The sequence below is a fragment of the Accipiter gentilis genome, chromosome 7 (genome assembly GCF_929443795.1).
Source record: "Accipiter gentilis chromosome 7, bAccGen1.1, whole genome shotgun sequence".
NCBI classification, from domain to species: domain Eukaryota; kingdom Metazoa; phylum Chordata; class Aves; order Accipitriformes; family Accipitridae; genus Astur; species Astur gentilis.
The window spans coordinates 29,933,438-29,960,793 of record NC_064886.1 but is presented as its reverse complement, the minus strand read 5'-3'; the positions used below and the strand labels follow the sequence as shown (position 1 = coordinate 29,960,793).

The 27,356-nt window shown below is 40.5% G+C and overlaps 1 protein-coding gene across 3 annotated transcripts; it reads right to left on the bottom strand.

Annotated features, from left to right (window-relative positions):
• Positions 1 to 574: 574 nt before the first annotated feature.
• VPS35 (VPS35 retromer complex component) lies at positions 575 to 27,271 on the bottom strand. Of its 3 annotated transcripts, none has more exons than XM_049805850.1 (17): positions 27,183 to 27,271; positions 20,172 to 20,270; positions 18,568 to 18,664; positions 17,657 to 17,780; positions 15,989 to 16,171; positions 15,453 to 15,666; positions 14,591 to 14,674; positions 14,002 to 14,111; positions 10,285 to 10,381; positions 10,045 to 10,193; positions 9,314 to 9,521; positions 8,626 to 8,781; positions 6,245 to 6,367; positions 5,091 to 5,270; positions 3,635 to 3,874; positions 2,772 to 2,915; positions 575 to 1,446 (listed from the first exon to the last, which is right to left on the bottom strand). In XM_049805850.1, exons 1-17 carry the CDS (start codon positions 27,183 to 27,185, stop codon positions 1,267 to 1,269), a joined length of 2,391 nt encoding a protein of 796 aa, XP_049661807.1. In that variant the 5' UTR covers positions 27,186 to 27,271; the 3' UTR covers positions 575 to 1,266. The 3 variants fall into 3 exon arrangements, with proteins under 3 accessions (XP_049661807.1, XP_049661809.1, XP_049661808.1); XM_049805852.1 differs by lacking the exon at positions 27,183 to 27,271 and adding an exon at positions 26,431 to 26,753; XM_049805851.1 differs by lacking the exons at positions 18,568 to 18,664; positions 20,172 to 20,270; positions 27,183 to 27,271 and adding an exon at positions 17,371 to 17,505 and having other exon boundaries at positions 17,657 to 18,559.
• Positions 27,272 to 27,356: the final 85 nt, after the last annotated feature.

The window sequence follows — 27,356 nt, the reverse complement described above, 5'->3', positions numbered from 1 at the left end:
AAATTATTGGACACTCCCACCAAGGTCTCATTCACGATACAATGAAGCCAGGACAATTTTCACAACAGTGGTCAACTTAAGGAGTAAGGAAGTTCAATCAGTTAGCTTTAGAACATTACATTCAGTTAAGGTAAACCAGACATTTCAAAGCTTTCAGCACCTGGCATTAACCTACAGACTATAGCAGTTTTCACAGGAGTTGCCATTGGCAATTGCTCTACTGCTTAGTTTCCTACAGCTTTTAATTGCCACTCATCTCTCTTGCACAGACCTAGAATCCAGTAGGATTCTCCACCACACTCTCAAAATATGTCATAAAAGCATTCTGAAATGTGAACACACATCATCTCAGCATCATTTGGAAAAATAGTGGTTTTGAATGATAAGCTTCTACATTAGAAACGCTATCAGCCTCCCAGCTTGTCCAGGTTAACTATGCCTTGATTTTTCTGTCCCTACAAAACAGTTATTTTGCTTTTATCAGAAGGTTCAACATTAGCATTGGGTTCAACAGTGGGCTCTGAAAAGACATGAAACAACAGGTGTTAATAGCAACTTTATTGTTTCACTGGTGCAAAAAATCATGATACTGAATAAACTTGTGTAATGCATTTTCCCCTAAATTTACAGTAATGAAGGTTATACATATCTATATAGATTGCAAATTCTCTATTTTTATACTATTTGGAACAAAATTATCTTGATAAATATGCCCTGTGCACCGTACTGGCCCTCACTGAATGTCACAGAGCCTTAATATGCAAAATATAACTTCTGTTTTTGAACATGGTACTTTAAAACTCTCCAAACATGCATTAATATATTCTAGTTTTTAGGGAAAAATATTACACTTAGTCTTAACTTGCATTAAAAGAAAAGCACAAGCAGAATCTGACATACAATAATCCCAAAAATCTGATATTCTGTAAGGATCAGACACAGTTTGAGATGACAGTCACTGCCAGTTTAGAACTCTAGTGCTACAGAAGCAACAGTGAACAGACAGAAGAGAAATCAGAACCGAAGAGCCCTACCATGTCACATGGATTTCAAAGAAAGTTTCAGCCATGCTAACTGATGAAACCTGTAGTTGCTGGTCCAACCTTTCAAATTTGTTAGAGTACTCAACACAAGTGTTTGAAGTGCCAGACTGAACACATGAATGTTAACTTAACTTGACATTTCTGAAAGGCACAACCTATGAATCTATCTTAAAAAAAACATATGGTATGTAAATGAAAAGAAATAAGTACAGTGCGTATCTTCCTAAATAACAAGACCTTCATAAATTGGCCCCTCAGATTCTGGTGATTCCCTCCTCAGACGCAAGTGCTCCAGTGTGTTGTGAAAGTGTTTGTTAATCTGTTCTGTTTCTTCAGTAGACTCAAGGTTTGGGAGATCTTCTCTTATCTTCTGTATAAGCTGATTCAAAACCTGAATTGTCACCTACAGGACAATATAAACACAACAAAAGTCATCAGCGAGACCTGTGCATAAGTGCATAGACATTAGTTTTAACAAGCTCGTTTCTAAACTATTGGTATTTGGACAGTTCTTAAAAATATGGGTAAGACTGTATGCAGACAAACTGTTGGAGACTGCCTTCTCTTGCTCCTCATAGGACCATTCTGATTTCAGAGTTTTGTGGAAACTCCCCCCATCCCAGCAAATGTGAAGAACTTTTAAGTCATGAACCTGATAGCTTCGTAAGTTTTACCACAGCATTTCTCTCCAGTCTATTCAATACAAATTTAAAAAGCTTTAAACAAATAAAGCACGTAATCAGATTATCTATGCACTCTAACATAATCTGTTTCTTGTAGAAGTCAGTCAGGATGGCAATATCAGATTTAAAGTTATTCTTGGTGACCAAGTCACTACCTAGGAAAGGAGGGCTGCCCATGGTGTTAAGTCCAGCGCTACACAGACCACCACAGCACAAAATGCACCGCAGACCATCACTATATCCAGAGACTATTTTTACATCTGCCAAGTGCTTTGAAATTCAAAGTTTTATTTTCATCTCCATCACATACAGCATCTCCTACACTAGAGCACTACTATAGCGGAAAAGTTGGAAAGTTGGAAAAAAAAGTTGGAAAGTCAGCAAATCCCTAAAATCTCTTTAGACATTCTCTCAGAACTACAGGGTATAAATTAACATCTTCTGTTGATCAAATGAAGACGTCAGATGGGATGTTGATCTCTACTTGACCAAGCAGCTTTTTCAAACTGGGTAAGTTTACTAGTTATCTGCTACCAGAAAATGTATGAGGTAACAATCTCAGATTTCAGATGCAGAATTTAAGCTGGTACACGAGATGTCCTATCTATTTCTTGAAATTAAAGCTTACACCAACCATTTGTGGTGTGCTCGGCAGTGACCTTGAACAGTTGTAACAATTTTCTTCCCCTTACGTACATATTAAGTTAGGTACCTCTAAAGTTAGAATCCTACTACTTTCTCATATAAGTCCCAGTAAGTTTTGATTTAATAAATATTTCAGGTATCCAAGTCTCACAATATTTAAGTTCATAACTAAATTGCAAATGTTTGGTGTTTTCCCCCATGTACAAGAATGAACTTCTATTGACAATTTTACTAGTATATCAAGAATTGACTACTCTGTTGTTATTACCAGAACTTGTACATCTCATGAGAGACTACAGAGCAAGTTGAAGAGACATGATTTGGGGCAGAAGGGTGAATGAAAAGCTTAAAGAAATGCTCTTTAAAACAGATGCTATGGAAAGAATGCATTTTCACTCACCGCCTCATTTTCCTTTTCATAAAAATAGATATATCTATTCAGAATTTCTATGAAAAGTTGGACTTGCAGAGAAGGATCCATGCACTGATTTGCTATCTTCAGAGCCTTCTTTAGGCATTCCATCACTCTTTTTCCTCCATGAAGCTAGAAGGAAAAACCGAAAAGTTACAAGAAATAAAAGAACCTTAGGGAGCTCCAGTATCTCTTCCCTTCACACATACATGGCATTTCCTGGTGGTCCACCACAGAAACACAGACACACACAAACTGTGGAGAACAAGCTGTCACTGAAAGCTTACCTTGCCTGAGTGCCACCAATTTTAAGTTTTGCCAAATCAGGCAATAACATGAACAGTTGTTGAAAGCCTTCAATTATGAGATCAATGAACTGAATTTTGTAGTAAGTACACTAATGCATACTTCAAGAAACAGATTTCAAACACTGCTCTTCACAACTGCTTATGTGACAAGCCTTGAAGAACAAACAATTTGGGGTGGTTTTTTTTCACATTTAACTTCAACAACTTGTATCGTTAATTTGGAAGTTTAGTAGTTCACATGCAAACACAGCTATTATAATAAACACATGCAAAATGCAGACTGTACTTTGACAGCCAGTTTAAACTAGTTTACAATCCAAAGCTTGCATGGTACTTCAACCCTTAAATTTGGGGTTTCTCCATTTTTGTATTTATGCAGCTTATACTGCAGTGATATTTAGAAGCTTCATGTATTAGGACACATTCCAACCAAATCTACATCAGTAAGTGATATATCTACTTTAGAAGTAAGTGCCTTCAGAAGAAAGGCAGAACTATGTTACTGAGGTAGGATGTGTTACACTGCTGTCGCTTTGTTCTTACCTCCTCCCCATTCTTGTCAGTATTTCGGCCAGACCAAAACAGATGGGCACAAGTGCTCACAGCCCGGCATTGGTCTGGCTTCTTAAGAAGCTTAGAGGCTGCCAGCGCACACTGAGTCCTCAAAGGCTCATGGTTCTCCTCACTGAAGCACTTCATCCTCTCAAATGTCCCAATTATCAAGGTGATTGCAGCCAGCTGTGCTTTTGAATCACTGATTTCATCTTCATATAGAGAGAAGGCCTAGTCAAGGGAGAAGCAAGACTCTTAATTGCTGCTTTAGAACACATCAGAAAAAAAAAACAACCCCAAAACCCAACCAAAACCAACAAATCACACCTGCTAGTGACATGGCAGGAAAGTGTCCAGTTTTACATTTGCTAAAAAGCTTCAGGCAGCAAAAAAGATCTTTCACTGAGAGTGTCAAAATCAAGTTAAGTCCACAGACTGGAAATAAGTCTCACAAGAAATACTTCTTACTTAAGTGGTTATAGTAAACAAATGTGATGCTACATATACTCTGAAGATTGAGTTTTTCCTCATTTCAATCATCTGTTCAAATACGGAACTCCAGTAGCAGAAATAGTCCCTGAAAAGGATTTGGTTCTTTGAAACAAACAAAACAGTAGAGGAGAAGTTGAGTGGTAGGTCAGTGACCACGCAGTAGGTAAGAAAAGTGTTTGCACTGCTGCTACGTGGCTGAAGAGCCTTGAGAGAACACACAAGACTAAAAATCTTGAATCATATCTCTAAGAGAAGGTAAATAATTGTCACGCTGCTCTTGTCGTCAGAATTGTGCTACAATAGCAACTGATACAAGACAGTGAGGAAAAGCTGAGGTTATCAGCAACTCAGTCTAAGAACGTGCATTAGTAGCAGTATTAGAGGAAAGATTTAGGACAAAGCTTCCAACATGGATAACATGAAATACGTTGGTTCTCTATCTGATGGGAAGGTTTTTGGAACAAGTAAGGCTTGAGACCAAGTAACAGGTTTAAATGCATTCTCAGAATAGTTTATAATAGATTTCAATACAAGGATTTTAATTAGCAAAGCCCAGCATGGGAGTTGTGAACACTGCGAATTTTAGAGAACTTCCAAAGAGTGCTTGTGGTCAGGGCAATACCAGCTAGGTAACAGGAGCTGGGAGACAGTCTTAGAAGCAGTGAAGGAGTGTTTTATGTTGAGAAAGCTACACTCCTCCAGTGAACCAACTATGCAAGTAGGAGGCAGCATTGCAACATACCACATGTTGTCAGACTGAGTATTCAAATCAGGAGTAATGGAGCTTAATTGCACAGCAGCCTGGGAAGCAAGAATGAAGATAAGGAGTTTCCACCTAGTAGCATTAGCTGTCAATTGTTTCAGATGTTTTAATCACACCAGATGACTCAGCATTCAGGAAATCTACCCAAGCCAAATTTAAGGTAGCACAGGACAGTAATAGTAGGACGCTCACCTGGGACATGAATTCATAGGCCACAGTTTCATGATTTTCAAAGCCAATCTCTCCTGCAGCCAGTGCTCCTTGTAGGAAGAGACGAAGAGGCAGTTCTGCCAGTTCTGCTTTGATCAGAGCACTGATGGTCTGATGAGCAAATGAGAAGATCTTCTGGCACTTCTTTTCCCATTTGTCATCCTAGAGAAGTAAAATAAGTCAAAGCTTGAACAAGACTATTGCTATAAGGAAAAGAGAATTTAAACTGTAACAAGATCTGTCAAGTGCTCCCATCTGTTGTCTTCTGCATGCCCCTCCAGCCACTGATTTACTGAAGTAGTAGTGAGTGCCCTAGCAGTACTGTGTTGACCTCAGTGGGTCTTCAAAGTATTCCTTCCAATTACAAAAAGTTCACACCCATTTTTCCTACCAGCTCATAGAAACCTTCCTCAGAAGTCTACACTGAAGTGCAGTTACCACAGCTATGCTTAGAACATATCTGAGCAAAAGCCTAATTAGCCAAGTGGAGAAAAATTCTGTTCAGTCTAGAGCATCAATCAGAAGTGAAAGAGAATTTTAAAACATTCATTTTGAGGACTGTTTTAACAAACAGCATTTTAACTTATTTCCCCACAATATATCCCCCACAATAAGGGAAAATACATATTTAAGCTATCAGAAAGCATTAAAGGGCCAAAATGGATAAGTGCTTTTTTTTTTTAAGTGTGCACTTTTGCAACTACCGTGTAAGTTAACCTACAAAGAAGCACTTGCTTTTAGAAACATTAAAATAGTATAGCTACAGACTTAGAAGTTGATGAATTTTAATATCCAGATTTAAGACAGTTTCATGCCATCACTTGCAGTATCATAGTTCTCTGGTCTCCATGTAAAACCATGTATCAATCACCTTCATGAATAAACACAACTAGTCAATTTCTGCTTCACCATTCCTCAAGTGCTGAGGTAATTTAATATAAATTGATAGAAATCCTCCCTAAATTAGAAAGCATTCACACCTCAAGTAAAAAAAAAAAAATCTGCCTCGAGCAAAAGATACCCTAGCATTCTGTATCAAGTCTTAGCATACAGACAAAGTCTTAGCCAGACAAAATGCATTTTTAAGAAAGCCAAAAAGAAGCAAGTGTACAAGAGTTACCTATAGGTCAGCTTACCACTTTGGAGTTCTCTTTGTAGCGAAAAGCAAGCTGGTATGCAGCAAAAACCAGTGGTGGCAGTGTAAAACGAATACGTTGGTTCCCACCTGCACCAAAGTGTTTCCGGGCAGTATTTAGGATCTGAAACAGAAGCACTGTAAGCTTAGAGAACTCTTGAAAGAGGCGTCTTATTTGCCGCTGTAACTTAATGTGCACTCTATGGAACAAGAGCATCAGAAAGACATGGTGTTAGCATCAGATAAATTACAGTATTTTGGGGGAAGTACATGCAAGTTGCTTTACTTGAATTAAATTTGTGCAGTCTCTGTAGCTTTTTATGTGGTATTTGCCCAAAGTTTTCCTACAGCTGCTTAGTAAGTGTTAGGCAACGCTTGTTGTACTGTATTAACTGCAGATACATTTTGGATTGTTCAGTGAGATGGAAGTTGCCTGAGCTTGCATTTAATAATGACATCGGATACATTCTGTCCTCAACTCAATAGAAGCTACAAAAAGGACTATTCTCTCTTAAGCCTGTAAGAAAGTAAAAGAAAGAAACCAAGTTTCATGAAATGAAACACATATGGCTTCTCATATTCTGAAAGACTATAGTGCCACATTCTGGTGGCCACACCTGCAACTTTTGCCATTTTCCCCTAGTTTTAGTTTTTCATTATGCTTATTAATGACAGCTTCTTTTATTGCCTTTCTCAGTTTTGAGCACAAGCTGCACACACAACATGAACGTGATACTTTTCTGCCTATCACCCTTGTTCTAAACCTGTGGAGAAAGACTAAGGAGCTCTACTTGTTTGTACTGTTAGCTTCTACTTTTGCCCTTATTTTGGGATTATTTCTACCTATTGATAGTGTTAGTCATGTATTCTCATAACTGGAATTCTCTGCATCATTTAAAGTGAGATACTGTGAAAGAGCTGTTAAAATCCCATAGCCTCGGATTTTCTCCTACTGTTTCTGTAATGTAGGACAATTTGATACAAGCATTTGTGATGCTCATCAAGAAGCTATTAAGCATTTTTACTAATAGGTGTTAAGTAGCTTACAAAATTCTATCCAAAAGATAATTTGACAACTCCTATGATGGCATTTAAAGGTGGTCAATCCAATTAAAGCTAAGCATTGCTAGAGGAGAAAGACAACAGCCAGATATGCAGAAGCTTTGCAAAACCAGCTTCAACACCTCTAGCTATGCAAAGTCTTTTGGACTAAAAATACATCAACTCCCTTAGTGCCAGCATCCCTTTGAGGAAAGTTTTATTCTCTATTAGCAAAAAAATCCCACATGGTTATCTTGGCTTTTCCTGTATGAATATGGTACTAGCTAGCTGCAATCAACCCATACAATTCTTGAAATGAATGAGAAGCTGGTTGAGCTTCCTGCCTTACTCCAGCAATATTCAGAAATAACACAGTCAATGAAGAGCAGGTCCTGAAACACAACTGCCTCCAATCCTTGTACAGGCCTTAAAGCTATGCTTCTCCCCATTACAGAAGTTGCAGCAAAGCTCTATATTTCAAGCAAGAAATTTTTGTACAATACTTAAACCCAAGCTAAATGAATTACCAGTGATGTTATGTGTAGCTTCTCCTGGATTACATTGGTCTATTCTCACTGTTTACACAGTATGATATTGCTGCAACTTTAAAACTAAGTCAGACGATTGTATTTCAGGCGTGCTAACTGTAACTTCACAGTAGTCCCTACTCAGGCCTGGGCTCTGACTAGAGCTAAATCTAGCTGCTGCAATCTGTAACAGCATCCAACTTCAGTACATCTTCTGCCAGCTTCTCCAATGGATTTTGCAAAGACAGAATATCCCTGTCCCTCTGCCCCCAACACACTTCTCAATATAGGGAGATCATTTCAAGGCCATTTCAAATCTGCTATTAAGGATGGACCAAGCACAGAGGAAAAACATTTATAACCACATGCTGTAAGAAGACCATATACCTACACTAATTAAAATCCCTGAGGCCAAACATATTAGCTGTATTTTCTGAGCTTTTTTGTGTATTTTGATACCAAGAGAATGCAAATGGCAGAGTGTTCCAAATTTCACTTGCTACTTTTTAGCTAGACAGTTAAAGTTGTCAGAATGTTAATTAAGAGTTACCACAAACTAATATATTTGCATCCAAACTGCCACCTCATGGGACTAGAAGTTTAAATCCACAAATGCTTTTAAGTCCTTGTCTGCTTTTCCAAATAAACAACATTTCATACTACCATTAAAGGTGTCATACATAATGTTTTCTGAGTTTGCCATGTCAGAGCAGTGATGTCCCAGCTCCTAGCTACACTAAATTCTTGTACAGTAAATAATGCACGATCTGACAGTTCAGAGAGCACAAGCATTCAGAAGCACTGATCAACATACCAGATACTGTTGGTCAGGGTCGTCTGAACGCAAAAGATGAATAAATCTTCCCACAAGACTCTGCTCATCAGCAAAATCCTCAGGGTCAGGATCTTCAGCAGGCTGATCCGGTTGATCCTGGATCAGTGTGGATACCAAATTCATGATAGCATCAACCTGTTAAAGGCAATATAAACTCTGTTTAAACCAGAGTAGTCTATAAGCATAAGTTGACAGCAGCTGGGAACATCTTTACAGCCATTTGTAGTGCTGACAAAGCACTAGGAAAGTCTATTAGATGGTGATACTTTAGGACATATTTGCCTTACTCCCTGAAGAAGGGTCCCTCTTAGCACAAGTGGGACAGCACAGCAGTACAGAGGAAATTCAGATTCCAGAAGCACCATCCAGCCTTCTTTAGGTAACAGGCCTAGTCTTAAGGGTATTCAGGGTCTTTGTTCAAACGTAACAGAAGTAGTTCCTAGGATGACATTAGGTAAGATGTGCAAAGACAAGATATCTAAGAACATGGGTGGAAGAATTATCAAGTGGGATAAAGCCTCTACTACCAAGATGGGGAGGCGGGGGCATGCAGGGGCATGAAGGCTAGGAAACAAAGCACACCCTGCATGAAGTCACTTAGTATGTGTTTTCAAGTCTTCAAACAGTAGTTTAAATACCTACAATTTCAAGTTAACTTATGTCATACCTGTTCTTGGGACACAATTTCTGTGTTATAATCCAATACATTGCTAAGCACGTAACAACTCATGCTCTTCCTGGACTCGTAATCAAAGTATTCAAAGAGTGGGTGAAAATGTTTTAGTTTCAGAACTGTCAGGATATTGTTGTAAGTATCAATAGGGATTTTCAAAAGTCTAGTCAGCTCCTTTGAAACAGCACTGCTTGTTGCAATACTAAAAGAAAATACATGCAAAAAACACAATTAATCAATAGTTCACATATGTAGACTGATTTAAAGTCTGCCTCAATACCAATTCTGATGTATACCACAACATCTAAGCAACTTGCTGCTAGGGAGAAAGGAAATAAAGCATCAAAACAAGTCCTATCTTGCTCTTTAGGATGTACAGTGGAAACTGCATGTTTTCAGTTGCTGATAGCAGAAGCAGAGGCTGTGGCTGCAAATTCAGCAAGAGAAGAACTCTAGAGTGCTGTAAGGGATGAACAGATAATGACTACACACAGCTTGGCATACACATTATGTAGCTGTACAGTTGCGCAGTAGGATGTATGCACAGGTAAGCAAGTCCTGGTTAGTCAGTAGTTTATCATGATCCTCTATAGCTTGGCCCAAAACCAGTAACCTTACACATCCAAAGCACATGTCTCTGCTATCTTGCCAAACATGGTGAAATGTAGAAGTCTAGATTTTAGAGTATTAATTGCCACTCTAGAGAGAATGCAAGAGACACTTACTGTTCCAGATTAAGTTTATTGAATATTTCCACGGTTGTCTCCAACACCTTATCAACATAGTCAACACGGTCTGGATAGCATTTCATAGCCAAGTTAATGAGAGAAACTTGCAAAGATACAACATCTTCTGAGGGCATGTCCTGGCGAGACTGTAATTTGAGACAGCACTGAGTTGATAAAAAAAGCACATAACTTTGCAAAAAAAAACCCCAAAACTGCATTCAAGAATACCCAGCATACCTGTATTACAGTAGCAACCTGCTGTGAAAAGATGTCAAACAGTTTGATATCTGCTGGGATACCAGGTCCATCTTCACGATGTGCAAATAAAGCTAACCTGGTAACAGATAAAGGAAAGAAGCTTGGTCAGCACAGTTTTTCCACTCCTCAGATACAGGCCAGAAAGAGATACTGGCAGAAAAAGCAAGTCCTTCAGGTATATTTGCAAGCTCTATTGCAAGCAAAAAGGAAATTAATGGAAGTCAGAAGCCTTAAGAGCAACTGAGCCTGGTAAATATCAGCCCTGGAAAAGAATGCTGACAGAGATGGCAAGATGAAGAAGAACAACAAGGACATTTCTCATAATTCATGTTCTTCAGCTAGCAGCAAGTGTTCTGTTCTTTCCAGCAGAGAAAGAGGTATAGAGTAGGCTGATGGAAGAGCAAATATCCTGCATCCATTCAGTGATATTACTGAATTTAGACATCCAGTAGCATTCCCTGCAAAACAGTCTCCAGAGAAAAAACAGAAATCTGCTGACTTAACTATGCTTTGTCTCCAAAGACAGACCAACATGTTTGCAACTTCCACTGTTTGCAAAGAGCAAAATACAAAGTAAATTTGAAGTGAAGAAGGGTACTTTTTTTGGGAAAAAAACAAAGCAAGAGATTGCTATCCAGCAAGCATTCAAAAGTTGTTGTAGAGCTATCTCTTTCTATAACAGGATAAAGTCCACCGTCCAACCACCGTTTCTGCAGAAATCAGATACAAAATAAGAAGAATTACTATAGGAAGGCTAGCACCTTACCAAAGCTGCAACTTAAAAAACCTCAGCATTGTTACCTTTACTTTCTAATTGTTAAGAGATTATTCTGGTCTGAATTAGAGGAAGACCTACAAACACATTTAGGAGAAGGGACACAATTAAAATTCAAGTTAGTTCTTACAGGGTTTCTAAACTTTGATTCTGAATGAACTTTGGGTTTGAAACAAAAAGGCAGGTAAGAAGAGGATGAGGTGCCAAAACACTAACAGGAAAAAAAGATGTTGAACTACTCTTAACATTTCATTAGGGTGGTAACAAGCAGACTTTCTAAAGCCTGGAACAATCACTGCCTTTTCTAAAAGGGACAAGGCAGCTTTTTTTGGCAACAGCTCAGAGGGTAAGGCCAGCACACTACAAAATATGATCAAGTTGCAGGCAGATGGCAGCATAATTAACAGCTACAAATGGTTTAGTAAGGCAAGAAAGATCCCAAAGCAGCAAGACTATTTGCACAAAAATTCCTTTAACAGGAAAGCACCACAGGAATACGCACTGAAGCTTCACAAGCTTCCTCAGCAGTCACTGATGTTCAGTTTCAATTATGCCATGCCAGCTGAAATAAAGATGAGAAACCCCAACAGGCACTTATCTGTATGGGGCAGATTCACATCTTAAGTACACAATACCAAAACGCAAAACAATTGCTCGTAACAACTCCAATCCAAACAGAAGAGCAACATCTTCTCTACATGCGTGGATTCTGTCGTGGTTTAACCCCAGCCAGCAACTGAGCACCATGCAGCTGCTCACTCACTCCCCCCATACCCAGTGGGATGGGGGAGAAAAATCGGAGAAAAAAAAAAGTAAAACTCGTGGGTTGAGATAAGAACAGTTTAATATAATATAAAAAGCAGCAGCTAATAATGATAATGATAACACTAATAAAGTGACAGCAGTAATGATAAAAGGGTTGGAATATACAAATGATGCACAGTGCAATTGCTCACCACCTGCCAATCGACAACCAGTTAGTCCCCAAGCGGCAATTCCCCCACCCCCACTCGCCCCAGTTCCTAAACTAGATGGGACGTCACATAGTATAGAATACCCCCTTTGGCCACTTTGGGTCAGGTGCCCTGGCTGTGTCCTGTACCAACTTCTTGTGCCCCTCCAGCTTTCTTGCTGGCTTGGCATGAGAAGCTGAAAAAAACCTTGACTTTAGCCTAAACATTACTGAGCAACAACTGAAAACATCAGTGTTATCAACATTCTTCTCATACTGAACTCAAAACACAGCACTGTACCAGCTACTAGGAAGACAATTTACTCCAACCCAGCTGAAACCAGGACAGATTCCAAGAACAGATCACTCATATCCTCCAACACTTGCAGTAACATTACAGTCAAAAGCATGAGTTGCCATACCAGAAAGAAGATAATCATCACACTGCCACCTTTCTACCTTTGTCCTGTAGCTAAATGAGAAGGCTCTGGAAGACACTATTAGTGGCCCAACAAAACACAGTAGCATTAAGTCTAGGAGGACGGCAGGTTCACTGCTAGTCAGTTGCTTACTGTTGTTTGTAACAGTAAGAATAGTAAACTTACTGTGGAAGTAATACCAAAGCTGTTGAAGTCCTCTAAGTGGACATGACAGCAAAAGCTACATGAGGAAAACCTCCTTGCAAAAATTATAGCTACACACTAACGTAAGAACCTAGCAAAAGATGACCTCTGTTGAAAGTAGTCTCAAGATATTAGATTGTTTCAGGCAATGCTTCTTGGGATTTTGGGGGTTTGTGGGTTTTACAGGTTTTTTGTTTTGTGGTTTGTTTTTGGTGTTTTTTTTTTAAAGCTAACAAAATTATGAAAAATCTCAGCCACAGCAGCAAAGTGTAGAAGACCAATGAATTCCTGTGAACATCTCTAGGTGAAGGCAGAGATGCTTCTCTGCCAAATGCACAAATACTGAAAGATACTCCACTAAGACTGAAGTCCTGAACCAATAGATCTGATGTAACGTGGAGAAAACAAACTACAGATTTGTCAAGTAAAAAATTCAAGATCCTAAGTTATACCAGTTATACATAACATACATGCTCCATCTCCAGGCATTAGAGAAGATAAACAAAGACACAACCACCCTATCCATTGCTGAATGCCAGTGGGACTCAAGACCTCTACGGTAACTGAAGTCCATACAGTGGTACATGGACCAGATACACAAAGGTACATATGTCTGTGTGCAAACGCGAGGACAAGGCTTTTTTGAGGCTTCAAAAAGTCCACTTTTTGAAGTAAGTGCACTTCCTTTCTGCAGTACTCACTGATAATCTGTGTTCTTTTGTTTCAGGATACAAATCAAAACTTCAGTTCTGATTTCTCCTTCACATTTGAATTCAGCGAAAGCAGTTTTAAGCAGCACCTCCACGGTAAAAACATACTTTTGGGAGAACAGGCAGGAAGCTAGTGGTAAACTAAGAATAAGAAAGTAGTTCCACTTCATACTAGCTCTATTCTGAAGAGGCATATGTTATGTTCTCTGATCAAAACTGCAAGACAAAGTATCCTTTATATGTGATTTAGCCATTAGGATCTTCAAGTTTTCAAGAGATAGCTATGACCGATACGGCTGTCAAAGCAGAACACTGCTGCCACTTTAGTTCAGAAACATGAAAATGGTCAATACTAAATGACCTGGCTGGTTGTTTCCTGGCTTAATCTGTTTACAGGTTTCAATCAGTCCTTAAAGCAAAGTTTCATCAGAAGCTGTAAAAGCAGAGTAGAGACAGCAGAAGCTATAGAAATAATATTCTTCACAGCCTTAATTACAGCTGATAGAAAGACATAGAAACAGTGAAGTTAAGTGATATCAAAAATTGAAAGCTTCCAAGTGCTAAAAGAATTATCATCTGCTTGTGCACAACACAAACTTAATTTTGAGCCAATTTCCACCCCCTTTGGTCACTCACCTGTCAATTAAAGCAATAATTATATTTTTCACATTCACATTTTGGTGCAGCTCAGCACAGGCTCTGAGAAATGGGTTCAAGGTTTGGAGGTGAAATTCATCTGGGAAAACCTGAAGTTTTAGATCAATAGTCATTGAGTTATAAACTGAATTTGCCCATTGTTACACAGCAGTAAAATGCAACAGTAATTCTAAAGCAGACAGCCACATAATAAATACAGTCTGGCCTACAAATGCTTTAGGGTTCCCCAAGCTGACCTTGACTGGGTAAATGCATGAAGCAAGAGATGCAAGACAAATGGATAACTTCAGGGCCCAGCTACCTATTACAATTCATACTGCAGGCACTGCTGCTCAGATGTGTACAAGCTTCTGCAACAGAAGGAGCACAAAAATCTCCACTCTGCCCACCTGGTATATGGGCAGAGAAATATGGGACAAGCCACAATGTGAGTCCTACTGACGAAGTTTTCCAGTTCATGAGGAAGAGGTGAAAGCAGCCTGAATCTGACTAGAAGTATAGGAGTAAGCGTCCCCATGTCCCATCACTTGATTGAATGAATTCAGGCAATTGAATTTAAGCAACTCACCTGTATGATGCACTCCATGAGGTACTCCTGAGCTAAAGCATCTCTACAGTTTACAACTTGCTCCAATATTCCGGGCAGAACAATCTGGAATAGGAGAAGTAGTCTTGCAGTGATTTTACAATTACTTTCTAAGTTTATATGCAGACATACATATGTGTTTAATCCAAGCAGAACAGTATTTCCAACATTTCTCAGCTTAACCTTTACATAAAGGCTTTCTCATGAAAAGTCCCACTTTTCAGCAGTTCCATCCTTCAGAGGAAAAAAAATCTACTGGTCTCAGACACCTGTCCTTTTTGTACATTATACAACCTGCAAACTTTGATTTAGTAAGTCAGTGCTACTAGTTTTGCTGGCACATACCACTACTCAGGGTCTCAGCAGTACTGACCAAAATAATTTTCAGCAGCGATATGGTAAAACTTACAAGGGACACACTTCTAAATTATATATTTGCTTGACTATCATTTCATGCAATAACGGTTCTCTTGAATGCTTTGGGAAACATAGCTTCATTTAACTTGTAAAGTCTCATCATAGAACACTGTATGCGTACACATCCCTTAAAGCAACTCATTATTCTATAAGTAAAATGGGAATCAGGAACAAAAGTTTTAAAATCTCTTGTTAATGTTACAGACAAGCTTATAGGAAAAATGCATGAGCCATGTCCTTAGCCTCACAACACACTATACAGCTTCATTAGCATTCAGAACTTTTCCTCAGGTGAAGAGTTTGAGAAGCACCAAGATTACTGGACTTTTAGCATAGCTGTAACACTTCAAGCTGCTGATCTAAAAGTCCAAACTGGTTTCATTTGGAAAAAATTAACAGAAGTCATAAGGATGAACAGACATCCTACCTGCTTATATCGCTCCACATTAACACCTTCCAACTGACTGAGGCGAACCAGGTTTGTTCCTACTAGGATTCTCAGTTCCTGCCTTTCTCGCTCCCTTTTCTCTCTGTCCCGACTATGACCCTGGTGTTGCATTCGCACCCAAAGTTTGTTCATCTCAGCAAAGTTCAGCAGCACAAAATCCATCGAATCACTGATGTCTCCAGTGGTTTCTTCACTGCAATTGAGAACAGGTTAGGAACAGGAAAAGCTTGTCAGAGTTATTCATCCTTCCATCCACTGGTGAACATCCAATTCTTAAGAAGGTAAGAGGGTGGGGAAGTGGGTGGTTTGATATCTGGGTTCATAAGAAAGGTTCATATCCTCATTTGTGAGAAACCTTAGTTCTGGAAGGGAATTCTTAATGGACCAAACACCTGTCAAAACTGTAGAGTTCCAACATATCTACTTCTCTCAAATTTGAAGAAAGTCATACAGAAAATTTAAATATGTTCTGTTAAAAACAGTAATTTTTAAAAGTTATAGCCCATCTTTCTTACTCTGCTTGCTCGCCTTCATCTGGTAAGATATTCCTGGTACACTGCAGTAGATAGTTTCTAAGAAAGAGGCCTCTAAGAGGATGCTGTACTCCACGGCACATCTCCACAAGGTCTTTCAAAATATCTTTCCTGGACTGTGGAAATGACTTGACATAGACAACTCCTACTGTTATCAGGAGATACCTGCAAAAGGCACAGAATCAAACAATAAATTGTAAAGTAACAATATCACACTCAAAGGCAACAGTTCCCTTCTTTCATCCTGCCAGAATTACCAAAGCACAGAAAGCAATAAAATATCAGCTAGATACCATAATTTTGGTTATTTAATCAGCTTTCAACTCCTATTCTCCTCTGCTACAGAGCACAGCAAGTCTGAACGGCCACTTGACCACGTTACAATGCTTTATGCATTGCATGTGTAAATGCTTAGCATGCATGAAGTTCTAAATGCTCTCAGACTAGCTTGTTTATACCTCCAGCACCCCACTAAGCTGGAAAACAGCTCTGGCACATATAGATAAGTAATCTGTTATGGTGAAGCAGTTAAGCCTCTTTCACACTGTAGTCTAGCAGGACAGGTGTTATGCTCTTCGGAAATCCTCAAGCCTGTACTCATTCCTTCAGCATCTCTATATTAAGCAACAGGTAGAAGAAACATGCAAGATGCAAAGGACTAGTACTCCAGTATACTTGGACTCCCCTTCAGCTTAAGAGAAAAAACATATAATGCTCAGAACCTTCACATATTCGGTTTAGAGGCCTCAACCCTCTCTGTATGTTTCTCTGCCTCATGCATGGATGTGCAACGAACCTCCATGAAAGCACTAGAAGTGTTCATCAGGGAGAACCAGAGTCTACATCAAGCAGGCAGGAAGACAACATAAATGATTATGCAGAGGGGTAAAGACACTGTGGTAGTCATTAGCCAAACTCCAGAAACTGCATGAGGGTGCAGCCTGGTGTCTCCAAAGCCTCTTTCTGGCATGAACATAAGCTCAGGAGTTAAAAACTGCAGTACCAAGCAAAATCTGAGTCCTAATTCTGAATATCTAGAAGATCTCCTCCAGCCCAATGGTCACATATTTAAAGATAAACCTTCCAGTATCATCTCTGGCATGCTAACACATAGCCAAAAAAACATATACAGAAACACAAAGCTTTTAAGAATTAAGTTACAGAAATTTTCAGTTTCCTTCTCACACTTCTTACTTTCCAAAGAGATGGATAGTTACAAAGCATCTATTATGTGTGAGGATCTAAGACCTAGATTCTCAGGTACAAGTTCATTAACAGATAACGGAAAAAGTTAATAAACGTGTAGTCAATCTCACTGATCAGAATGTGGTACTTGGTTGATCTTCCACCGACCAGCTCTTTACCTAAAAGCCAACTTTATTCCAAGATCAAAGCGCTTCCATCTTGGTCATGTGCAAAACCAACACATTGGCAGGAGGAACTGACCTTCTACAGCTGCACTCTTGGCCTAGATCTCCGAAGTCTCATAGCAATCCACTCTTAAGATAAGCAGAAATACTATTCACCATTGCAAACTGAATTCTTGCTGTCAAGCAAGAATGCAGAGTCAGTCATTATCTGAAGCCAGAGTCTGACCACTATTCACCAGTTTTAAAAAAACCAAACACACACTAACATATACACACTTACAGTCTTGGAATAATATTTCCAGCGTACTGTACTAGCTCATAAAGGTCTGCCACTTTCCTTCCTTTGGCAAATTCATCTGTCAGGTAGACTTCCAAGTAGTGTAGCTCATCAGAAATTGCCATGTCTCTCATAGTTAAGGATTTTAAGTTAGAATGTCTACAACAGATTTACATAGTAATTTGCTCATTCACACCAAGGAGGAAAGATACTGTACTAAATACAATCACTCCCAGGTAGGTAGTACTTCTGAAACAATAATCATTATTGGGATAAGTGTGCAAAATTAACCCTAAGCCTTCAATTGGCATTTTTAGCATATCAGAAAAGGGGGAAAAAAACCCAAACCCTAAATCAAAACAGCAAGCAAACAGATGTGATTGAACAGAGTATCTAAAACAAAGGCATACTAGGTGTCACAGAAGAATATCACCCACACACGGAGAAAGTAGTATTTGAATATATTCACATTCTATTCCCACGTCTCATGAAAAGGTTCCCCTTCTTCAGATACCATAGTATGCACATGTAAATGCACCGAGGCACTGATTTATGGTTAGAAGCTAAGATAATAATGAAGGGCAAAAAGTAAGTTGGTTTTACAGATTTTGGGGTAGCATAGAGCAAGCAGAGTTGTTTTACAGAGCTGGTATTTTTACAAAACTAGACTTCTGGAACCTCCCAAAGGAAGATATGAAAGACATTAAAGACCTGTTTTATACCAAAGGGAGAAGATGAACTTACACAGTGAGCAAATAAGTGCGTGTTCTCCTACAATATATCCAGATAACTAAATATTGAGGAGAAAAGTGCTAGTAAATATCCGAGACTGACGAGACACCACTGTACCAAAACCAGCAGATGAACATTCCAAATTCAGCATTTCAACTATTCATTCCCTCTTCAAAGGATACAGAGCTCATAATAGCTCTTTGGAGATAACATAGAAGTCCGCAGCTCACCAAGCATGTTGGAAGCATGTTTCAAAGCATCCATGAGCTTGTTTTTGTCCTTTAGAGGAAGAAAGAGAGAACAGCCTGTAAGAAATAACACTGGGCAACTGCAGTATTTTAGAAAAACTACACTTATAGCTTTTTAAAAACGCATGCAAAGACTAAGTAAACATCAGGAAATTCCAATTAAATCAAGTGAGTTAGTATCTAGCTTGTACCATGTTACCCATCCTAATTAAGCAGAACATTATACCTGAAGGTGGCAAGAAGACATATCTGAAGACAGAGCTACAGTAATAATTTGTGAATACTAATGGTACAAAAAACTTAAAAGAAAATTTCGCTTATGCAGAAATCTCCGCTCACCACTCAGACCTTATCCAGCAAGCAAAATAGAACAGATTCTCCCCCGCTCCCCCTCCCCGCCCCCAGTCTGGTCTGTTGTTTTGCTCAGGTCATGAAGAAACTTCTAGGAGACAGAGGATATGCACTGCCAGCAGACCACTGTTAGAATTAGATTCCTCTTCCCCCACTTCTCATCCAAGAACAACACCTTACTGAACACCTTACAGTTTATTAGGCTGCATATAACTTATACCTATGATGCATATAATCACCTTGCATCACAGGATACAAGACAAACTTCTAATCTACCACCTATGCATACTTGTTCAACCCATCACAAGCAGCTGCATTAAGTTGTGAGGGAGAACGCAAGGAGTTGCTAGTGTGATCCACTTAGTATATTGTCACTCAGTCAGATAGCAGTGAAAAGCTCAGCTGCAGGTACTTCAAAGACTTCAAAAGCATTCCACAGAGTATAAAACTGGCATGGGTGTTACCTTTCTTGCTACTGTCATTTGGCTGCAAACAAAGTTAGCTTGGCTAACCACGTGAAAATCTATGGGAATATATAAGTTTTCATTGCAACTTCAAGCAGTTTCTCCAAATAAAAATAGGCTTCTCAAACCCAAGAAAGCTACATATGATGACATCATCTGTCTGCACTGGCTACAATGTCAAGATAAAGATCTCAGCACAACCCTAGCCAATGGTGTGTTTCCAGTCACAGAAGAATTCATACATCAGTCTACAATTAATCACTACAAAATTTATCCTATGCAGCAGGTAATTCATTATTAGCCTCACAGCCTGTGGTTCAGGCCAAGAAAAGACTACATGGAAAAACCAACACTATTCTTGTTTACGTTGAACATACTTTCTCATCATATAGTTCCATATAAAATGAATTTGAGCAATAGCCTTCTGATGTCAAATGGCAGGCTTATTCTCAGTTTAGGTTTACTGAAATGCGAGCACATAAATTATAAAGGCACATCTTTATAATTTATCTTGTCAAATACTGGAGCAAAATCAGGAAGACACGTTCAAAGAATACTCAAGGCTAACTCTCATTGAGCAGCTGCCTCATTTATTTGCAAAGCCTCTACCAGAAAGATGCATAAAGGGTTAATTTTCCTCACAGCACTAGAGATTAGTATTGATTTACTGTTTAACATCTAGCAGACAAGAAGCTTCATTGCATTTTAAAGTCACATTCTTACCAAGCATCTCTTCATCTGGAAAGACTGCACCTTCACAGCCTGAATGGCTTCATCCAGGAGTTTTTCCTGTTCATCCTGAGGAGACTGCTGTGTTGTTGGCTGGAAGAAAAAAAACAGAACTCAATTATTTGTATGAAGCTGTTCATGACTTGATTCAAACTGGATTCCTGTAGTTTAGAACATAGTGCAAGTGACACTGCAGTGTGACCACTCCAGAGCTGTCAGAAATAGCTGTGGGATATGCAAGGGAGAACGTTCCAAGTACTCTGCAAAAACCTGAGGGCAGGGAGAGATAGGTTGGTAACCTGCGAGCAGCACTGCTTCTTGGAGTACAAAACTATGGGGACAGAACAGGGTCAACTTTTCCCTTCCAACATTTAGAGGTCAAGAATCCAGTGCAAGTATCTGGCAAGAAAAAGCTTCAAGAGAAGGCAAAGACATCACTGTGCTGAGAGGAAGCATTACTTCTTTCCACAGAGCTTCAAAGCAATGCCGGACTGCACACGCTGCAACTGTACACATGCTCTCCTGTACTCACAAGTTCTCAATTAACTGCCATCTGAGCCACACAACTCTATTAAGGACAAAGTCTCAGATAAGCAAAGCATAAAGTACAGTTACTGCTTTCCAGAAGGTAGAAGCAACTTGCAGAAGGCAATCGAAAACTGAAGAGAAGCAACAACTCTTCATGGCCCCTACTTGTCCCAGTGACCCTCTTCCTCTTACCTCTCCTCAAAGAGGCACATTCTGGGCCTTCAACTTAAACTTTCAACATCTCTTGCCTTTCCAAGGATCACAGTGCATTTTCTTATAACATTAATTAAATCCACTGCTTACAGCCTTAAGTTTCCCCCCCAACCCAACTACAATAGGCCTTCTCCTACTGCAGCTGCTCCCTGCCCTCTACCAGACTGGAGATCAGTTCCTATAAGCATCTTTAAGTTATCCTCCAAGATGTCCACATTTACTTAGATCAGAACGCCTAATGCTCTCCCCACCTACAACCAGCCTTCTTCCTAACACCTTACAAGGAAACACCACCATCCACCTATTGTTTAAGGCCCAGTTTTCAATATCTCATTAGAGCCTTCCAGCTTCTCCCAGTCTTGCAGTTTGTTTTCAGGTGGCCTCTCTGAAATGCTGACAGAGATAAAAGCACCAATGTTGTGTCCCAATTACATCTGCTCTACTCTTGACAAATACCACGTACACAGTGATTTGTACAGCAGGTTCTCCGAGCCTGCAGCTTCACTACATTCTCAACTATTTACATTTTTTCCCCTCATCCACTGTGTTCAGAAAGTTCCTGGTCTTCTCCTTTTACTAAATCTCAGTGACAAGCTAGCAGGCCATGAATTACATCATCCTGATGTTCTTAAAAAACAGTATCTTGAGTACCAACTCCTCCCACACACCCCATGCTTGGAGTGCCCATAAGTATCTTTTGAGGACTGGGATTAAAATTGAGGTCTTCATTAAAATACAGAGGTGTTAGTTCAACAGCAACTTAATGGTTACAGAGCACTGCAGCTTTGGCACACCCCTGTTTTCTCCTGTGTTTAACTGGGTTCTTGCTCTGCAATTGGAATCTCCCTAATAAGAGTCACAGACAGTATCTCCCCTTTGTTCTCCCCACTACCCTTTTCCACATACAGAAAACAGACAGTGCCATGCAATACTGTTCTTGCCTGGATCGTGCCCAAACGGGCGGTAAAACTCTGCCCTTGAAGGTTTTCAATCACCCAGCTAGACAAAAACAAGGCTGATCTAACATTGGTGATAACCCTGCTTCAAGCAGGAGGTTATATGAGATAAAGGGTCCTTCCAACCAACACTTCTATGACTCAATGTGCCTCAGTAATATTCAAACCCTGCACAATAACTAATCAACAAGTCTGTTTAGTCAACAGAAAAAAACCCTCTGCTAATTAGAATGACCACCCCTCTTAAAAAGCTCTCTCTAATTAATCACATAAAGTGCAGATCTTCCAAAAAACAACTGAAGTATAAGGCAGCAGTAATATCCATGGCTAGATGACCCTATTTCCCAGGCAATTCAATAGCTACAAACTCTTAGAAAACTTCCAACTGTGAAGCAAGTACGTTCTACCGGCAGAACTCTGCCGTATTTGCTAAGCTTTATTTATTCCATGACAGACTGGACTTTCAAGGAACAGAAAATGACAGTGCTGGGACTAGTGTGCAACAATCAATATCAAAACATCATGTAACAGACTTGCTGAATTATGTCTATGCCAGAATGTTTGTCACAATCTACAGTCCCCTGAACCCATACTAGAGCTTTAGAGAAGATACATCACTACTGAGCTGAACGCCATATGCTCTAACCACATCAGATCTCTCTATCTTAAAGCACAGCTAAAACCAGTGCAGTAACGTTAACACTAACCACAACTTCCTAAGCCCCCTTCTCCTAATGGGCATTAAGCTTACACAGCTACCAGTCCTGCTCTGCCATCCCCAAGGCCACGTAGTGCTGGGAGAGCTGTTGAGGCTGTAAAACATCAAATAAGCTAGAAGACTAGCCCAGCTGATTAATAGTTTACCATTCACCTAGTTCACCCTACAACCACATAAAACACTGCAAGTAGGGCTGTGAAAAGAAGGCCTTTTGACAGCAACATCAAGTTAAAGCATTTATTGAAACACATAATATTTGTTACAACCTCAAGAAGTGGTTGGCAGAGTGCACGTGCATCAGTTTCCTTTCTTTTGGTGTGAAAATCACTGGTTAAAGCATAATAGCTATGACAAGTTTGAGACTATGCTTTATATAACACCAATAATGATCTCATCAGAAATATCTAATTGAAGGTATACACTTTAACCACTGTCTTTTAGCAACAGTTGGGGAAATAATGGAGTTTCAGAGCCTTGCTCTGTCTGACCTAGCTTTCCCATTTATAATGAACCAGAGTCAGCTTTACATCACATTCTGGCTGCATCAACAGAAGACATTGACAGCATTTCCATTTCTGCTCTAAATTTGAGCAGCAAGGTCCCACACTGCATTCAACACCAGGACCATACTAAGTACATAACTAAATTCATCAACAGAAGCATCTCCATGTTACCACAGAGATTAAATTTTTTCTTCTGTATCTCTTCAAGATTAAAAGTAAAATTACATTTCATACCTGTTCTGATTTGAAGACTAAGATGATGATTGGTCTAAACAAAGATGTCTTTACTACAAGGGTACTGCACTTCATGTCTAAAGAAAAGACAATCTCAGCATTTTACAGTTGCACAGGTAGTGAGATAACCTACCACTGACTGTCACAAGCAAACAATGGAAGCAGCCTGAGGTGTCATTTGTAGCAGCTTTACTTCTATATGAAAACATCTTAACAGCAGCACCAACTCTTTCTTACTTTTCAAAGTCTGAATATTTATCAGCTTACCCTTTTCTTTGCACTTCAGAAAGCAAGCTACTTTCAGGTTCAGAACTATAGAGTTTTCCACACATAACCTGGTTATTATCAAGTGATACACAAAATCACATCAAGATACGCATATCCTGACACATACGCCTGAAGTTTGAGGAAGCTGTAGCAAAAAGCAACTGAAGTAAAGAGAACGTAGAGCAAAAGCATACCAATGACAGCAGGGCACACACCAAACTAGAAACCAGTTCTTCTGTCAGATACAATGTTGAATAAAGCTGTTTATGCTCTGTAGCTTCCACTTCAAATGAGGAACCTAGTAACACAAGATAGTATTTTCAAGTGTTATTTTGTCAAAAAATGCAACTGCACTGTGGAGTCCTATGCCAATCTACAAACAAGAGTCTTGAACATAAGCTTTTGAAGTGGGAGATACTTTGACACTAGAGAAAAGCAGCACTACTCCATAATCAAGGCACAGAATGTCCTGCCTTGTCAACAACATGTACTGTAAGGTATAAACTCCTGCATGAACACAAGATAAGCCATTTATAGCAATTATGCAGCCATTTAGACTTTAGAAATGCCTGAGCCGTACCCCCATTAAATACACTGCAAATGTTGAAGCAAAAAGAGTTGATGTGAACAGTTTTCTGCTTTACTTGTTACCTAACCTTTTTTCCTCTGAAGCCACAAGGAAGCAAGTGAGCAGTGGAGAAGGGACAGAGAACAGCCTCTTTCAGCTGCACTATCAGTTTCTGTACAAAAGACCATAGTTGTCTTCTAGCTTGGAAGAAAGGACTATCATAAGTTACAGAAGTCATAACACACAGCAGCTGAATTTGGCAGGGCGGTGAGGAGACCTGGCTTTTGGTGTGCATTTTTTGGGGGTGTGGTTTTTTTGTTTGTTTCAGGTTTTGTTTCCTTGGGTTTGTTTTTTTTTAAATAAAGGCTAGTGAGCTCTAAGTTGCTTGGAAAACAAGAATTTTTTTAAACCCCAAACTAGCTTGGAAGAAGTCTACTGTCTGGCTGATCAGAATGGGTAATACAAGTTATCTTGCAGATAACAATTAGAAAAGCGTATTATCGCAGCAGCAAACATTATTCTGGACTATGCCTATCCTCATAATGGCAACTATTCTTGAACATACAAAGCGAACATTACAACTATTGTGTACGATTTACTTATTTTCTAACAGTCAGCTCCATGGGAAGACTTCCTAAGATTCATACTTGACACTTAGCTGCACTCTGGAGAGGGTTATTATTTTGGGTCAATGAGTTGACTAGTTAAGATGCTCATTCTACTTAATCTGGTTAACTTGCAGTACTCAAGAGGAAGGATTACATAGTATTGAAATACAGCAGAATCAAGGCACGCTTGTGGAGCCTACCAAACAGCTTGTATTCTGATGATATAGTTATCTTAAGCTAGATGCAGGGTATAAATAATACAAAGTGGAATGTTTTGTTTCTGTTCCGTTCTAGAGTGCATTTTCACCTAATCTCTAAACAATTAAGTACTTTTCTTTAGATAACTGATGTGCTTACAGCCTATTCCACGCATAACTTTTCCTTCTGTTTGCTCACATGCTTGTGTTTAGTACCACAACGAATGAGATTTACCCAAAGAAGTTTTTCTGCCTCGTCCTAGTTGGATTTTATCAGGACTACCTACCGACCAGCCACCACTGAGACATTTAAAATGAACACTACCCAAGACAGAAGATGGGTTAGCTACAGAAGTTGATCAGGACAACTGCCAACCTACAGATGAAGCCTGGGTGCACACAACGCATTGCTGTAAAAGTCACTGAGCTCCCTGGAATTAACAAAATATGCATAAGCATTTTATGCCATATAGAAAGCATTACTCTGCAACACTGAAGGCAACTCCAGAACTTCTATTGTATCTCACAGCATAGGAGCTCAAAGACGAACCAGAGAGAAGAAAACATTTTTCACATGTTTAAACTGGTACTTACTGCCACAGGAAGCCACAAGACATTAACAAGAATCAAGGGGCTGGACTTTTTATTCAGGGGATGATCAAGAACAGCCAGAGCCCTCTTAAAATCAGTCTTGTTAAAGGTACTTAAACATTCAGGTTCAAGGTTTAAACCAAGCTCGACCATAGGAAATGGCAGCAGGGCCTAATTTGGTAGAAGGGATTATCCCATGTTTAACACCTAAAAGTTTATTTATTTCTGAATCACCTGATACCAGCTGTTCTTAGAAAGAGGACAGGAGACCAGAGAAGTCTCAGGCCAGTTCCCATGGAAGTGACAGGCAGAGGACAGTTGTATCATTCATGAGTTAGCGACTACCACAAAGCATTTATGTGGGGGACAGAGACTGCTGTCTAGGTAGATTTAGCATTTCTCATCACCCAATTAAGTATTTTGCATTAATCTTTCAAGTAACATTACAGGTTTTGCCCCCCCTCCCCCCCCAGAGGATACAGTATTAAACTGATAGCAACATACACATAACTTTAAAAAGAAAGCCTGTGCCAAAGGCCTATGAACAGTGCAAACCCTGCTTTATAAAGCAGTTAGGTTTTGCCTCACTGTGTAGATACTGTTGGTACTGTTTATACTCCACACTTCAGCTAATTAACACGCCATGACAGTTATAGCACTCGCTGCTTACAACGTTATTGTAAAATTAAAGAGGTAGACTTTTCAGTTTTACTAAGAAACTCGATTGTCCGCTTGTTTTTATTGAAAAATGAAAAGCATTTCTCAATAAGAGCTATTTCCATGCTGAAATTTCAGGCTTGCCTCTCAAATAAACCCCAGCATTTGCTCCAAAACGACTCTATGGAGCTGGGCCCACCAATGCAAAACCACCTCTTCTGCAGGCAGAGAAAGGAGGTTCACTAGGAAAGTGGGAAACAGCAGTCCTGGAGGGTCAGGAATAACTGAACAGCAGACTGCCCCGTGGACATCAAGAGCCCATATCCACAGCACTCGAAATGACATAACCTCGGGTTTATGACAGGAGCGGCACGCTAAAATACACTTAAACTCTGACCGCAAGTACAGCGGCGGTTCCCCAATAAAAACACCTCCTTCCCCCGCGCCCCCACACGCAAACTCGGTTGAACCCTGTAAAGCAGTGGCTCGCACTGACCCGCCGCAGCGGCGGACCGCGGGCAGCCTTCACCGCAGCGCGAACCGTTACCGCGGACACAACGGGCCCAGCCCTCACCTCAGCCCCGCCCGAGCCGAGCGGCGGCCTCCGAGCCCGAGCCCGGGCCCGGCTCCGGCTCCGGCCCGGCCCCCCCACCCCACCCCACCCCACCCCACCCCGCCTCGCCCCAGCCCGGCCCATCGCCGCCAGCGGCCAAGCGCAGCCGCTGACGGCGCGGCCGAGCGGCAGCCGAGAGGAGCCCCCCGGTCCAGGCCGGCCCCGGGCGGCCGGGCCTGCCCCTCGGCCACCGGCGGGCGCGGGCCGGACTCCTCCCACCTGCACACACGGCAGCGGCCAGACCAGCCTCAGCCTCGGCCTCGGCGTCAGCGTCAGCGCCGAGACGGGCGGCGCCCCGCGGCACCCCCCCGCCGCGGCCCAGCCCGGTCCGCCGCCACCCGCGGCCCCTCACCATGGTCGCGCCGCCGCCACAAGCCGCCCCCACCAGCAACACCCCGCAGCGCCGCGCACCGTCATGTGACTGCGCCGCCCCGCCGCCGCCTTCCCGTTGGTCCGTTCCGAGGAAGTGGTCCGCTCCGGGCCGATTGGCCTAAAGGGCGATGATTGGCGGCGGGGCCGGCCAGTC

What these genes read in the sequence shown, in the direction of transcription:
- VPS35 (XM_049805852.1), bottom strand. Translation starts at nt 26,562, where the DNA reads ATGTCATTTCGAGTGCTGTGGATATGGGCTCTTGATGTCCACGGGGCA. An exon ending in TCATGGAGTGCATCATACAG is followed by an intron (nt 14,112 to 14,590) that starts GTGAGTTGCTTA and finishes CTAAAACTTCAG; the next exon opens with GTTTTCCCAGATGAATTTCA. An exon ending in ACCCTGACCAACAGTATCTG is followed by an intron (nt 6,368 to 8,625) that starts GTATGTTGATCA and finishes CTTCTGTTTCAG; the next exon opens with ATCCTAAATACTGCCCGGAA.